Genomic DNA, 14504 nt, shown 5'->3' on the forward strand with positions numbered 1-14504 from the left:
CTGGTCTGCCTAAACAGTCAAATCAAAGTAGGTGGGCTTTACCGTTCACAGAAGCAGAGCGCAAATTCCAGTGTGATGGCATCAGTTTAACGCTGAAAAAATCGTGATAAGAAATTGAAAATCTAATAAATAAATTTAATATTAGTCTACTGTTTTATGATGGAAATGTTAAATGACTGAAAAAGTCGCAGGGTTGGCAAGTTTCTGTGCTCCTGAATGTTTCTCTGTGTGCAACGTGATTGGGGGGACCAATAATTTGACAATTACTGTTATTGTTATTGACTCTTATTGAATAATCTGTAGCGCAAGAGACTGTACTACAAGCCCAATATGCTCCTTTCAAGGCATCTGTCATGTTGGACCTCAATAACATCATGAAGCATTAAGGATTTTTGTGCGTCATTGATAAATAATTGTAAACTCATGCATACAGGTTTGGAAGGAATGAGAAAGAACACATAACGACAGAATTTTTCATTTGGGATGAACTATTATTTGAGAGTGGCATGTCAAGTCCAAGTTTGACATGTAATTTTGCTACCAAATCAAATGTTTCTTGGTATTGTGAGTTACCAGGTAGCCAAAAAGTCTTTTTTGCTTAATTAACAAGTCAAGTGGTGTAATATCCTCTTGCAAACGGAATACTAGTTAGTTTGAGACTTTAAGGCAAATTTATCAACACCTTTTTAAATTTTTGCTACGATCAGTTTCTCATCGTCTACAGGAAGTCGCTGTTGATTTCGTTGGAGAGTTGGCTGACTGCCACCTCACTGTGAGTGGAGCCGACGAGGATGCGTGCTGTCCTTCGGGGTGTGATGTCCAGGTAATGCCCTGTTTGTCCTTCTGGATGATCTCTGCATGACTGGTGGCTCTCATTCAGTCCATTAGAGTCCCACGTGAGGTTACACTTATCCTTTGTGTTCGGTTTTGAAAGGCTTGTTGTGCTTTTTTGTTGGCTGTCTGTCTGGCATATGCAGGGACAGAGTGTTCTCTTGCATCGTGTGGCGTCCCGACACAGGGATTTTCGGAAGCTGGGCTTAAAGACGAGGTAGACCATCGGATTGTAGAGGGTGGATGACTTGGCAAACATGGCCGCCAGGGCAAACGCTATTGGAGGTACCAAGTCTGGTTCATTAAAGGCTGCCCACATGGATACTACAGCGTACGGACTCCACGCCATCAGAAATCCAATACATACTGCCACTGACAGCTACATGAAGAGGAAACACATACACAGACAGAAATATCAACACATGTCATTTAATACACATATATACTGTATATATATATATTTGCAAAGGGTCAATGATATGACCCTTATGATGATATGAAGTGTATTCAAAAGGGCATTAAAAAGCAATTCACAAACAATTAATACACATTTGAATTCTAAAGTGTACATTAATATTTAATATCTGAAAAAAAAAAAAAATTGTGTTGTTGGACCAAATATACTCAAAAAAGTCACATAAGCTTATTTCCACTGCAGAATGAATGAATGAATGAATGAATGTCATTCTGACTTCTTTTCCTGCAATTCAAAATTGCGTGATATAAATTTAGAATATTGAGCTCCGAATAATAAAAAAAAGGTAAGTGCAACTTTTTTACTTTTCTTTCTCAGAATTGCAAGGAAAATGTCAGAATTGTGAAATATGAACTCATAATTTTGACGTGTTGCATACACCAGTGGAGGCTGTTTGTGTAATGGTGTGCAGACTGAGCTCCATTTGTTTAATCTATTTTATTGTCCTATTAGTTCAGTGTTGGCCTATTTGCAACACTTGCTGTCCACAGTCTCAGGACTCAACTTTGCTTGCTTCTCAGACATTTGATCAACACTGTGAAAAGAAGACTGAACTCGCTGTCATCCTGCCAGACAGCCCATCAGTTCATCTCTACTGCTCTGTTCTTCTGTTCAGCTTTGCCATTGAAACTAGCTGCTGCACCACTGCTAATATTGCTGTGATAAATTACTTGTTTGTCCTCTGTTAGTGAATTGCTATTAATGAAATCATCTGCAAAATAAGTAAAATAAGAAGTGTATGACTATATGCACTATTTTTTTTCTTTAAGCATGCACTGCAGTTTTGTCATCAGCCTCTAAATGCTTGAGTTCTTTAAAATCGGGTGGATTCTGATTAGCTGTCTATATTTTTATTGTTCATCAACTGAAAAAAAAAATCTAAAAGCGATTCCAATAATATAATTTTTCTTTGTTGTTAACATTAGTGATCTTCGTTATCATTCCTGATTTAAAAAATAAATAGTATTTTAGTGCATTTTTTAATTTATTAAACATAAATATGATAATGATAACAAGTAAAAACAAAATGTGCAAGATTTCAGGATAATTTGTTGTTAAGGTACCACTTTACAATAAAGGCCTCTTAGTGTTAGTTAATGCATTAACTTTTTAGTAAAACTAACAATGAGCAATGGATTTGTTGCACTGTTAACAATATGAAATGATACAATATCACACGATATTTATTGTTAATGATATTGACATGTAGCAAAGTTACTTTTCGTTAGCTATATATGTCTAAATTAGACTCAAAATATCAAAATAAAGTGTTACCATTGTAAAGTGTTACTGTTATCACTTTTACCTGGTTAAAGGTGGGGTATGTATTTTTTCAAAAACACTTTAGAAAACTGATTCGGGCCAAGTACCAAAACAAACTTGAAGCCAATCAGCAGTAAGGGGCGTGTCTACTCATGATGTGGAGGAGAGAGCGTTCAGTGCACAGGACGGACATTAGCGAGCCGAGCGACAGAAAGACAGAGATGGCGGATAAAAAACAAAAGAGGAGAACGTCTGTGGAACAAAAGAAGGCTTAAGGCAATTGTTTGTTTCGGTGATTTCAAATGTCAACATTGGCTACCAGAAATCACTTACCTCACCTTTAATTATACCACATGACATTTCAGTTGTTTGGAAATGTCTTAAATGCAAGACATGGTTGCAACCAGTATTTCTACCACTACCTCCAACAAGTTCAAAATAAATGGAATATCTATTCTCCTTCAACTCTTACCTTGACGAGAAGTGTCTGCACATTGGAGATTTTGTTCTGAGGAGAGACGTGCTGCTGCACTGCATGCTGGGCCCCCCGGACCGTCATCAGAATGAGCGTGTAGGAGAGGATGATGATGGTGCAGGGGACGATGTAGCAGAAGAAGAAGAGGCAGATGATGTAGATCATGGCAGGTGTGTTGTAGCTGGGCGCGTGCCAGTCGATGCAGCAGGCGGTGCCATAAGGCTCTGAGCCGTACTGACCCCAGCCTGAGAGCGGACCTACTGCAAACACTGCAGCATAACACCACACCCCAACCACCAGCAGACGCGCGTGGGACGAGGATAACTTATTACCTGATCAAACAAAAAACAGAGCATGTTCAAAATAGCATACTAGCATACTATTCCTGCAGTGCATAGTATTTCTGCTGTACATCATATGCAAATTTCAGGTGCACTTTAGTAGACAGTGTGAGCAAATAAATGCAACCACAGGCAGAATACATTTGGAGTGAATTTCTTTGAATTAATTTTTCTCTGTCACTGACACTCTGCCAAAACGAACTCAACAATCCTAATTTAACTGCTCGCCTATAGCGACTGCTATAACTGCTATAGCGTAACCTTGGGGGCGGGGAATGGCATAATTACATATGCAAATAGAATTGCTTATTCCATAGCAAAATGCATTCAACTCTCTTAACCAGTTCTCTTATTCCATAGAATCACAGCCTGCAATGAAATGCAGTATTCTATGGAAGCCAGTTTCCGCCACTGAATAAAAAATAAAAAAGGTAATTGCGATTTTTTATCTCACAATTCGGACTTTTCTTCTCATAATTGCATGATACAAACTCGCAATTCTGAGAAAAAAAAAGTCAGAATTGTGTGATATAAACTCACAATTTTTTTATTCAGTGGCGGAAATGGGCTTCCATAGTAATCTGTGTAATTTTTTAATTTAAATTTAAATTAAAACATCCATCTCCTGTTTTGCCCTTTTTTTGCATTAGAAGGTAATAGTGGGACTTATTGAAATGCTGAATATGACACTTCAGCTTCAGCACAACAGCATCACAATATGTGTGTGAATGAGTCAGAGCTTCAGTAACTTACCGTAAAAGAGGGCAGACAGAGTTAGCCTGTAGGAAAATATTATCTCTCCAGTAAAGGAAAGGGTTTAAGTATACAGCTAAACTCACTCGCAGCAATGAGTGAACGAGGAGGGTTATAATCACTTTAGCCCTTGGCTTTAAAGTACCACCATAAAAATATAAAAAAACTCATAGGAACTTTAAAAAATAAGCATTTTACAATGGTTAAATAAAAGCAGTGTACAATTAGCAGTCCACAGTTCATATTGAGGGTGGAGTGTAATTGTTAATCTGACCAATTTCAAGCTATCCTAGATTTCTCTGCCTCCACTGAAAGTTCATTCCACCACAAATCATGATTCATTATTTCCATATTTCAGCTTCCGTTTATCATTTAATGTGTGAATAATGTTTTTATGTAAATAAAAGCCTATAAAAGCAAACATGTCTCTTCAAAACACTTTGATTAAACCACTCAATTCATACTGATTTTTATTTGTGATGTTTTTTTGAACATTTTAAAGTTGTGGTGTAATGTCCTTTATGTGGAGGGAGACAAATCTCTTCGGTTTCTCCAGTGAAAGACGATCTTATGGGTTTAAACTCGGAACAACATGAGGGTGAGTAGATATGATCCATTTAATATGAAACAGCTAAGCTTGAATAATTGAATTTATAATTAATTTATATAATCTTGGTTTTGAAAGAAAGGAGACCTGCTGTCGACATCCAGAGTTGCTGTTCGACTCTACAAACTCTACAAACCAAAATCAACACAATACAGTCTGTACTTCACGGAAGCAACAGAATACAAATGAACCCCTCCAGGAAGGATCTGGCTCTGTACCTGCATTTAAAGGAAAAGAGTCACAGTCTCATCACAAGCAAAGAGACAAACGGTTTGAGAGAGATGGCAGCTTCTGTGAAAAATGTGAGAAAAGTGTTGTTTATTCTGAACAGCTTTTAAAGCAGCTTCTCATCGTGTTTGCAATTCAAACCATCAAGAGACTACAAGGAGCAAAGTGTGTCAAACGAGCAGTGTTTAAAATGTTCATGAAAGTATTATTATAGAAACTCTCACATTTGATTGGTGAGCTTTATGATGATGTGATTGTCAATGAGGTTAAATACTGAGGAATTGCCACATGCCTTGATGCTCTCGAGATAATGTCCCAAGAAACACATTTTAAGGGCATGCACATGAGGGTTATCTCATTCGGGCAAAACTCTTGTTCTGTGTGAGAAAGGCTGAGACTTGGTTGAACACAACTCTTTTTTGTTGCAATGAAAGGTAGAAGGAAACAGTTTGTGGTGTGGCAAATTGTGCACTGAGGTTTGTAATTTTATTAATGAAGAATGTGGCAAAGTCGTCAGCTGTTAGAGTTGATGAAGGAGGGGGAGGATAAAGGAGGGAGGAAAATGTTTTAAGGAGCATGCGAGAGTTAGGCGAATTGTTAATTTTGTTGTGATAGTATGTCCTTTTAGCAGTGGAGACATTAGCAGAGAATGAAGAGAGGAGTGATCGATATACATTAAGGTCAGTAGGATTTTGTGATTTGTGCCATACTCTTTCTGCAGCTCTGAGCTTAGAACGATACTCACGGAGAACATCAGATAGCCAAGGGGCAGAAGAGGTGGTACTAGCTGGCCTGGAAGACAAGGGGCAGACAGTGTCTAAACAAGACATAAGAGTGGAGCAGAAAGTATCAGTAGCACGGTTAACATCAAGCAATGATAACTGTTCAGGGGAAGGAAGCAAAGATGAAACCCTAGCAGATAGCCGGGAGGGTGAGAGTGAGCGTAGGTTATGTCGAAAAGTGACATGTGTAGGGGTATGTGTTGTGTCAGGAACCATGTTGAGGTTAAGAGTGAGGAGGAAGTAATCCGATGTGTGCAGTGGAGTAACCAGCACATGATCAGTGGAGCAGTGTCATGTGTAAATAAGGTCAGGTTGGTTGCCTAATTTGTGAGTAGCCGTAGTTAATACTTGCTTGAGATCAAAAGAAGAAAGCAGAGTTTGTAAGTCTGCAGCCTGAGATTTATCTAGGTGGATGTTGAAGTCTCCAAGCATAACTAGGGGAGTACCATCCTCAGGAAAGTTTGAGAGCAGCACATCTAATTATTCCACGAAGTTACCTAGTAGTCCTGGGGGGTCAATAAACAACTATAAAATGGATTTTAAGAGGGTGGGTACTAGTGGCTGAATGTGATTCAAAGGAGCTGTTGATACTCAGAGATGGTAAAGGATTAAATTTCCAGTCATTAGAGATAAGCAGACCAGTACCTCCACCTCTTCTAGTCAGACGGGGGGAGTGGGAAAAAGATAAATTATTGGAGAGTGCTGCAGGTGTAGCATTGTCCTCTGGTTGATCCACATCTCTGTCAGGGCCATGAGGTTTAATTTTAAATGTATTGTAATAGAAGGAATAAAATCTGCTTTGTTTACAGAAGACTGGCAATTCCAGAGACCAATAGAAAAAGAAAGTAATGTATTAGTAGACATAGGCAAAGTGCGCAGGTTGTTAGGATTGCACTGCCTACAGTGTGTGATGCATGGGTTGCGAGTGGTAGTGATAGTAGGGATCTGGAAACATATAGTAAGAATTGGTTATAAAAACTGAAAACAGAACAAGCCAAACAGAGAAAAATTATTCAGAAGTGATACTTATGTGCCTTGCCGGTGTCCCTGCTCGGTGGAGTTGCCGCGGTATACTAAGCTTTTTATATTCGTCTAACAAAAACTCAAATTGAATTCAGCTGGACACACTTTCCTGTTTATCACAACAAATGGCCAAGCAAAGCGCACGACATTGAGAAGGTACGCGATACAGTACGAGACCAAACGCGATTTCAAGTCAAACACTCTTTTGGAAGACCAAACAAAGTAGTTTCGCTTTAATAATGAAACACACAGCATCTTCATGACATGGCGGCAGCAACAATACTACAGCGAGAATAAAAGTTACGCCTTCTTTCTTTGCGTGAACATATGGTTTATGCAAATCTTCCCACATCGTGACGTAGACATGTGGGGGCGTGTTAGAACGAGCCGTTTTAGGTAGGTGTGGCTGACTCTTAACTTTTATAAAGAATATCTCTTTGGATCTCTCTTCTTTATGCACCAAGAGCTTGTAACACTCCAAAGAGAAAGGAAAAATTGAAATTGCATCATATGACCCCTTTAATAATTACAATAATTACCCACTGACAGGGAAAATTCATTCATGATTTACTCATGTTGTTTTAAACCTCCAAGTAGCACAAAAGCAGATGTCAGACCTGGAGCGACAACTTCACATAGCATATCTGTATAACCACACGAGAGCAAGTCATTCAGTTTGGGAATAAAATGAAGGAGAGGACAATAATGTCTCTCATAGAAGAAACCTGTCATAAGAATAAAGGGGGCTGTCTTTGTCAAACTGGAAAACAGACTCCACATATGAAGATGTCACCTGCAACAGCATGATCACATTTCACACCTCCCACACAATCACATCTTATGATAAAATAGTTTAAATACAGATGATTCCTCGCTACCAGATAACTAATGAAAACACTCTGCAGAGAAAAACATCCTCAAAATCCAAATGATTATGAAAGCAATATGCAACCTCTTCACTGTAGCAAAATCAGTATGTAGCACAAACTTGAGTGGCTTAATGCGTTTATAAAAAGAGCTAAATTATTTAGCTCTTTTATATTATAAAAAACAGCTACCGTAGTCACGCTGTAGCAGATCTATATAGGTGGAGCTGGGGAAGGTGGAGGGTTTCTGAAATGTGCTGCAACTACTACCACAAGCACTAGCCAAGTATGTGAATGTTGAGCAGCGAGCTCATTGGCTACCGATACAAGAGAGAACCAATAAGCTGTGCCATGTGATAATGATGTCATTATATCATATTGAATTAGACCTATCGGACTGCACCATCTAGTTTCATGCCAGAACTTTGGATGTATACTCCTCCAAAATAAATAAATAAATAATAAAAAAAAGAAATAAAGAAAATCACAATATTAATTTAATTGTTGGCTGCTTAACAGTTTCCAACACTCATAGAAATATGCAGAAATCGCACCTTTAGGGGTAGTATCCTGGGGCCATGCCCTCGAAACCACAACTTTGCACTTTACTTGCTCCTAAAGGGTTCATAGTTGCTCCATAAGGCAGTGTTTATTAACTCTAGTTTCGGGGATGAACCTACCAAATTGATTCAGATGTCTCACTAATTAAAACACCTAATTCAACTCATCAGTTTCTTAGTGTGTTGAATAGGGTGACTGGGCACCCTGATCTAAAACATTTTGGGAGGTGGGTCCTGAGAACGAGAGTTGACAAACACTCTATGATTCCTATACCTAAGATAAAAAGTTTATTTTAGCATACAGGCCTAGTAACAGACTGTTGTGTGCCTTTTTTTTCCCTGACAGTCAAGCAACCTAATATAACATATAACATTCAAGACACTGGCTTCAACTGATACACTAGAATTCAACTGAACACTGTTCCAAACGTGTGTTTTTGTAGTGATGCCATAGAAGAACCATTTTTGGTTCCCAAAATAACCTTTCAGTGAACAGTTCCTAAAAGAACCATTTTGAAGAACATTTTAAAAATCGAAAGAACCTTTTTTGACTATAAAGAACCTTTTCTGCATTTGAAAGGTTTCATGGATGTTCAAGGTTCTTCATAGAACCACTGATGCCAATAAAGAACCTTTATTTTTAAGAGTGTACTTAACGTCACACATGGCTCATTCAGTCAGATTGTAAAGCCAGAACTATATTGCTTTAATGAGAGGCTGTGTCTGTGCACGGCACTCGCTTGACTCTCCATGGGATTCCACCATGTTATATAACCATTTTATGCGGTCTCACATTTTAGAGATCTTCGCTTCATTTTCATTTCATGGGATTGCATTATTGCTGCTCTCATGGGATTGAATTATTGCTGCTCTTATTGCTGCTGCTCCTGAGTTTGAAGGTACAAACCAGAAATAGATTTCGTAGAGGGCCATCTGAATGGAGCTTTCTGAGCATTGAAAAACCAAGGAAACATTGTGTGTTCAATGATATGTCAAAAATCATATGTATGTAGTTTTTTTATGTATATCAAATTGGCCACATAGTTTTCCTGATATTTTTTGGTCATTGTGTATTTTAAAATCAAAATGTATAAATAATACAAAGTGTAGGCCTATTTGAAAAATATCAAGAATACTGTCTTTATCCCTTTGTTTGGACATGTATCTGATTTATTATTTATTTGGCAGAGATTTCCTGTTTCACACTGTAAGAGAACTGAAGCAGCACATGCATGTTGTGTTTTTACATTATAAAAATGTAAAAACACAAGCTATACCTATAATAAGCTATACCTATAATAATTTTAATATATTTTCTTTTATTTTAAGCAACTCACAGTTTTCTGTTTTACATAGTCCTGAAAGTCAAATCATTCTTTATCTTTTGAAATGACTTTTCTTGTGTCAAACCGTGATGATTTTGACAATAAACAATGCACTGCCACTTTAATTGAGGGTGAGCAATGCTGCGAATATAGACATGCTGCCAAAATGATCACAACACTGCTCCTATCAGGCCGGCCCTGATTCCAGTAAGTTAAATGGTGTAAGACAGCTCTCTTATCACAGCAGCCTGGCTCTCCTCTCCTGAAATCGGAATAAAAAGGCCCTTCATCAATCATTTTTTAGGCTGGGTTGCATTTAATAGCAAGAGTCATGGGTGGGTGGCAGTTTCAAGGCTGCAGCGTTGCAGAAATTGAGCCGCTGCTCACCCAAATACACACTCATGGCCCGGTTTCTCCCCTATATGCTTGATTTCACTAATACCACAAACAATCAATCCATAAAAACCGCAGACACACAACAATTTGCCTCTGCAGGAATGACAATTCTGTCATCTTTTCGACCCATTTTGGGTTACAGTGAATGAATGTGTAGATGCCAATGTCTGAGCTGCTGTGCTGCAGAAATCGAGCCAGTTCTCACCTAAATGCTCACTCCTCACCCCTTTTCTCCCCTCATATGCTTGATTAATCTACGTCAAACCATTCAAAACTTCAAACACAAAACAGTGGTTGCTGGTGTGCAACCAGGTGTAACTCCTAATTCTGATTGGATTAGTTTGTTGCATTAAAGCTAAAAACACACGCTTCTGATCACACACTTTATATTAATAACAAATTTAGCTGGTGTCTGTTTGCTATATATGCATGAGACCCCTACTTTTAAAACAAAACAATCTTACTAAGTATTCAATGAAGTAGAAAGTATGACCGTGAGCCCCCATCCGACGTGATGTGTTATGTAACAACCTTTTGTTGTAATATAGGTGTAAAGGTTATATAGGTCTTCTGTCTATCAAGTCATAAGCAGTTTCTTTCTTTCATTCTTTGGCATTCTCCCTTTGTTGCTGTCCTTCACTTGAGCAGTCTTGTTTCTTTGTCTGAAGCACTGAGCACGTTGTTTTCATCCTTGTAAGGAACAAGACTGGCTTTGACATTTTCAACACAATTACTAACCTGACTCTCACACAAAAACTAAAGGAATTATTGTCCAGCTGTGTCCTGCTGAAATGTTCATCTGCAGCATCATGGACTGTCTCCACTCAAACCCACCAGACTCCTGCAGTTTCACATTGGCAGTCCAAAGAAGGCAGAGCCTCCAAAAAATTGGTAAATAAATATGTAATATTTGTATTTTATTCTAAATTTATATATTATATTCTAGATTATAAAACGGAGAGTTCCGGTCCTTGATTCTGATTGGCTTAGTCACGATCGAAGCTGTTGTAAATTACTCTACAAACACACACCTTTGTTTATGTTGTGTTGCTCGTCAGCCACTTTGTTGCAACCACTTTCACATTGGCAGTCCAAAGAAGGCAGAGCCTCCAAAAAATTGGTAAATAAATATGTAATATTTGTATTTTATTCTAAATTTATATATTATATTCTAGATTATAAAACGGAGAGTTCCGGTCCTTGATTCTGATTGGCTTAGTCACGATCGAAGCTGTTGTAAATTACTCTACAAACATATACCTTTGTTTATGTTGTGTTGCTCGTCAGCCACTTTGTTGCAACCACAACTGTTTCTGAGGAGCTACATTGTTTGGTGGAAGAATACTGTTTTTATTAATATCATTACACTTTATTTGCTCTGTTTTATTTAGTGAAACCTTACTACATATATAGAATAACTGTTTTATAAAAGCAATAAGCCCCAAGAAGCCGTGGTTTATGAGGAGCTACATTGTTTGGTGGAAGAATACTGTTTTTATTAATATCATTACACTTTATTTGCTCTGTTTTATTCTGTGAAACCTTACTACATAGATAGAATAACCGTTTTATAAAAGCAATAAGCCCCAAGAAGCCGTGGTTTACAGTGAATTTATAACAGCTGAGCAGGGTTTCGTGTCGTGCCTAAAAACGCCCCTTACCTGTTATAAATTCACTGTAAACCACGGCTTCTTGGGGCTTATTGCTTTATTTTACAACTGTTCATCTACTTTCCAGTGTATGTAACTCAGATGAATACAATGCATACACTAGATTTACGCTCAAGGACTGAATTAATTTAACTGAATTAAGTGGTTTTGGCCTGAAGTACATTAGTACAGTACACACACCTCCTGCTGATCAAACCTAGCACCGTGCTAAACCAATGCTAGCAACAGTTGAGCTACAGGTACATGTGTTCACTTTTGAAAAACAGCTATCCAGAGAATCATCTTTGTTTGCAGGGTTTAATGAAGACATCAGAGGTCTATCTCATCTAAGTTCTTAGTGGGTTGTTGCTTCTTACCCAGGCAATGACGACTCATTGTCATTACTTCTGCAAGACATATTGAATTACTTCCCATCCCACAGTTACTTTCCATCCAACCTCCAAGTGCTTGTTTAATTTGTACAAATGTATACAAATTGAAAAAATACGGTAACACTTTACAATACGGTAGCACTAATATGCATTAATTAACGCTTAACGAATGCACAGATAATCATGAGTTAATTCATAACTCATGAAGAACTAAACCATTTATTAATAATCACTGCATCAACAAATGAAGGTGAAGGTGACACACCTCAGTAAAAGACTGTAAAAATGTTAACAGTAAAAGACTGTAAAAATGCTACAGTAAAAACCTGTTAACTGGTTAACAGTAAGTTTCCATACTATATACGGTGAATAAATGTAATTACATTTAATGTAATTTTACAGTAAAATACTGTTAAAAATAAGGTTTTTGGAAGTGAAAAATAAAAAGTCATAGTATAATTTACAGTGAAAAACTGCAAATTGACACTCCCAGATGTTTTTTTGTTGAAATAACATGTTTCTTCTTAGTTTTTTCTTATCAGTTGTGTACATTAGGGTTTAATCTTACATCTAATGTTGTTAAATGAATGTTTATTGCATTATTTCAGTTTCATGTCTGTCACCGGGATGGGGTTTAGTGTTTGTGTGAATGACACTGTGCACCTTCTATATAAAAGTATTGTCCTCCTCAGCTCGTAGAAAAGCTGTTTGTGATGAGCTTTAGTTCATCGTGTGACTTTCTCCTCACCACCAGTTTTTGGTGGTTATCAGTGCATTACAATGGTTCAAAACAGATTTTAACACTTCGACATGTTGGTTTATTAACATTACATCAGTTAATGAAATACGGTATTTTATTGTGAATTTAAGTTAAGTCTGTAAAACCTAAAATGTTGCTACCATATTTAATACGGTGAAGTTCTGGCAACCACAGCTGCCGGTATTTTACCGTAAATGTCACAGATTTTATTTTACAGTGTATTAATTCCATAATACAATTTTACATTAACTAATAGTGTAATTTCATGTGTTAATTACCACAATGGGCCAGAGCCATGCATTTCAACTTCCGTTGTCTGCTTTAATTAATCATTGGCTAATGATTTGCAAATATGTCTTTATGTTATGAATTCACTTGTTGAGGCACATGACTAGCTAACTAATTCAAAATCCATAACCATAATGACATAATACTCAACAATTAGTTAATAGTTCTGTGCCTCAACAAGTAAAGTCATAACATAATGATACCTTTGCAAATCATTAGCTAACGATTAATTAAAGCATATGTTATTAGAGAACTAATACATTGACACATTTAACTAATAACAATTTATGTATCACTTAATCTAAGAATCATATAAAATGTTCATTAATTGCTGATGCAGTAATCATTAATAAATGGTTTAGTTCTTCATTAACTCGTGATTATCTGTGCATTAGTTAAGCATAAATTAATGCATATTTGTAAAGTGTTACCAAAAATAAACTTTTTAACATTATATAATAATGTTCTGACATTATAAAATACAAATGTTCCTTCACTGTCTGAAAAAAATTAATTAAAAAAGACCACTTATTTAGTGTACACACAAGACAGTACGGTCAGGTTACTGAGGCTGCAGATACCAAACAAAACTCCACAGAAGGCATAACCCATACACATCATCTCCGTGAACAACCACCTGAAAAGAGAACAAGACGTGCATTCGCTGAAAGCAGGGACGCTCAATCCTGCTATTTCATGTAATCCAATATTTGTTGTTTTCTGTTATTATTGCTGTTGGACCGTTTGCCTGAGGTGCTGGATTACATGTTGTAAATAATGTTCAGTTTCTTGCACAGACCAATCATTTTGCTTTATAAGACCTCAATATATCATCAGGGGCCATGGTTATTCATTTTATGCTGCCTGTATGTGCTTTTTTGAGTCTCAAAGTGATGGTAGCTGTGGACCTGCATTTTATGAATCCCCAACTTTGCATTTAGTGAACAAACTCAAATTGAGAAAACCTTGTGTTAATAAGGACAGTTTTTCAGACAATAGTTGAGAGAAACTAAAAACTCAATACATAAGGTTTTTAAAGCAATTGAGGCAGTTTAGTTTATTCTGTATACTATACTTGACAAGTATAATGCTAAAACTGTCCATATGTCCTCTTGAATGCTGTTTTTTGCCTTGCAATAATAATAAGCAAACTATATAACACTGCAATTTAAACAGCAGGATGGATAGTCTGGAGTCATGTACATGCCACAAGTTATTTCAAATGATAATTTCACTGGCTGCATTAAAAATGTGTATCCGACTGTGTGCACATCGAATACTGAGTGCTAAAGAGTAAGAAAAAAAAGGTTTAGATTGCTGCATGCATTGACTTGAGCATTATGTTCTAGAGATGCTCCGATCTGCCTTTTTCGCCTCCGATACCGATTCCGATACCTAGGGTTCGGTATTGGCCGATACCGATCCGATACCAGTGAAATGTTCCCCCCTCATTTAAATAAATGTAGAATTTATATCTCTCTGTGTGTGGA

The 14504-nt window shown here is 37.2% G+C and overlaps 1 protein-coding gene across 1 annotated transcript in view; it reads right to left on the reverse strand.

Moving 5' to 3' along the window:
• Positions 1 to 382: 382 nt before the first annotated feature.
• LOC107567959 (opsin-5-like) overlaps positions 383 to 14504 on the reverse strand; it is a 51576-nt gene continuing 37454 nt past the window's right edge. The window contains exons 4-8 of the mRNA XM_016253777.1: positions 13556 to 13651; positions 11849 to 11861; positions 9692 to 9710; positions 3042 to 3376; positions 383 to 1210 (exon numbers count right to left, since the gene is read on the reverse strand). Of these exons, the coding sequence (XP_016109263.1) occupies positions 719 to 1210; positions 3042 to 3376; positions 9692 to 9710; positions 11849 to 11861; positions 13556 to 13651 (955 nt within the window). The 3' untranslated portion in view covers positions 383 to 718. The remainder of the gene's footprint in view (positions 1211 to 3041; positions 3377 to 9691; positions 9711 to 11848; positions 11862 to 13555; positions 13652 to 14504) is intronic.

The sequence above is a fragment of the Sinocyclocheilus grahami genome, unplaced genomic scaffold (assembly GCF_001515645.1).
Source record: "Sinocyclocheilus grahami isolate Dianchi unplaced genomic scaffold, SAMN03320097.WGS_v1.1 scaffold1201.1, whole genome shotgun sequence".
Lineage (NCBI taxonomy): Eukaryota > Metazoa > Chordata > Actinopteri > Cypriniformes > Cyprinidae > Sinocyclocheilus > Sinocyclocheilus grahami.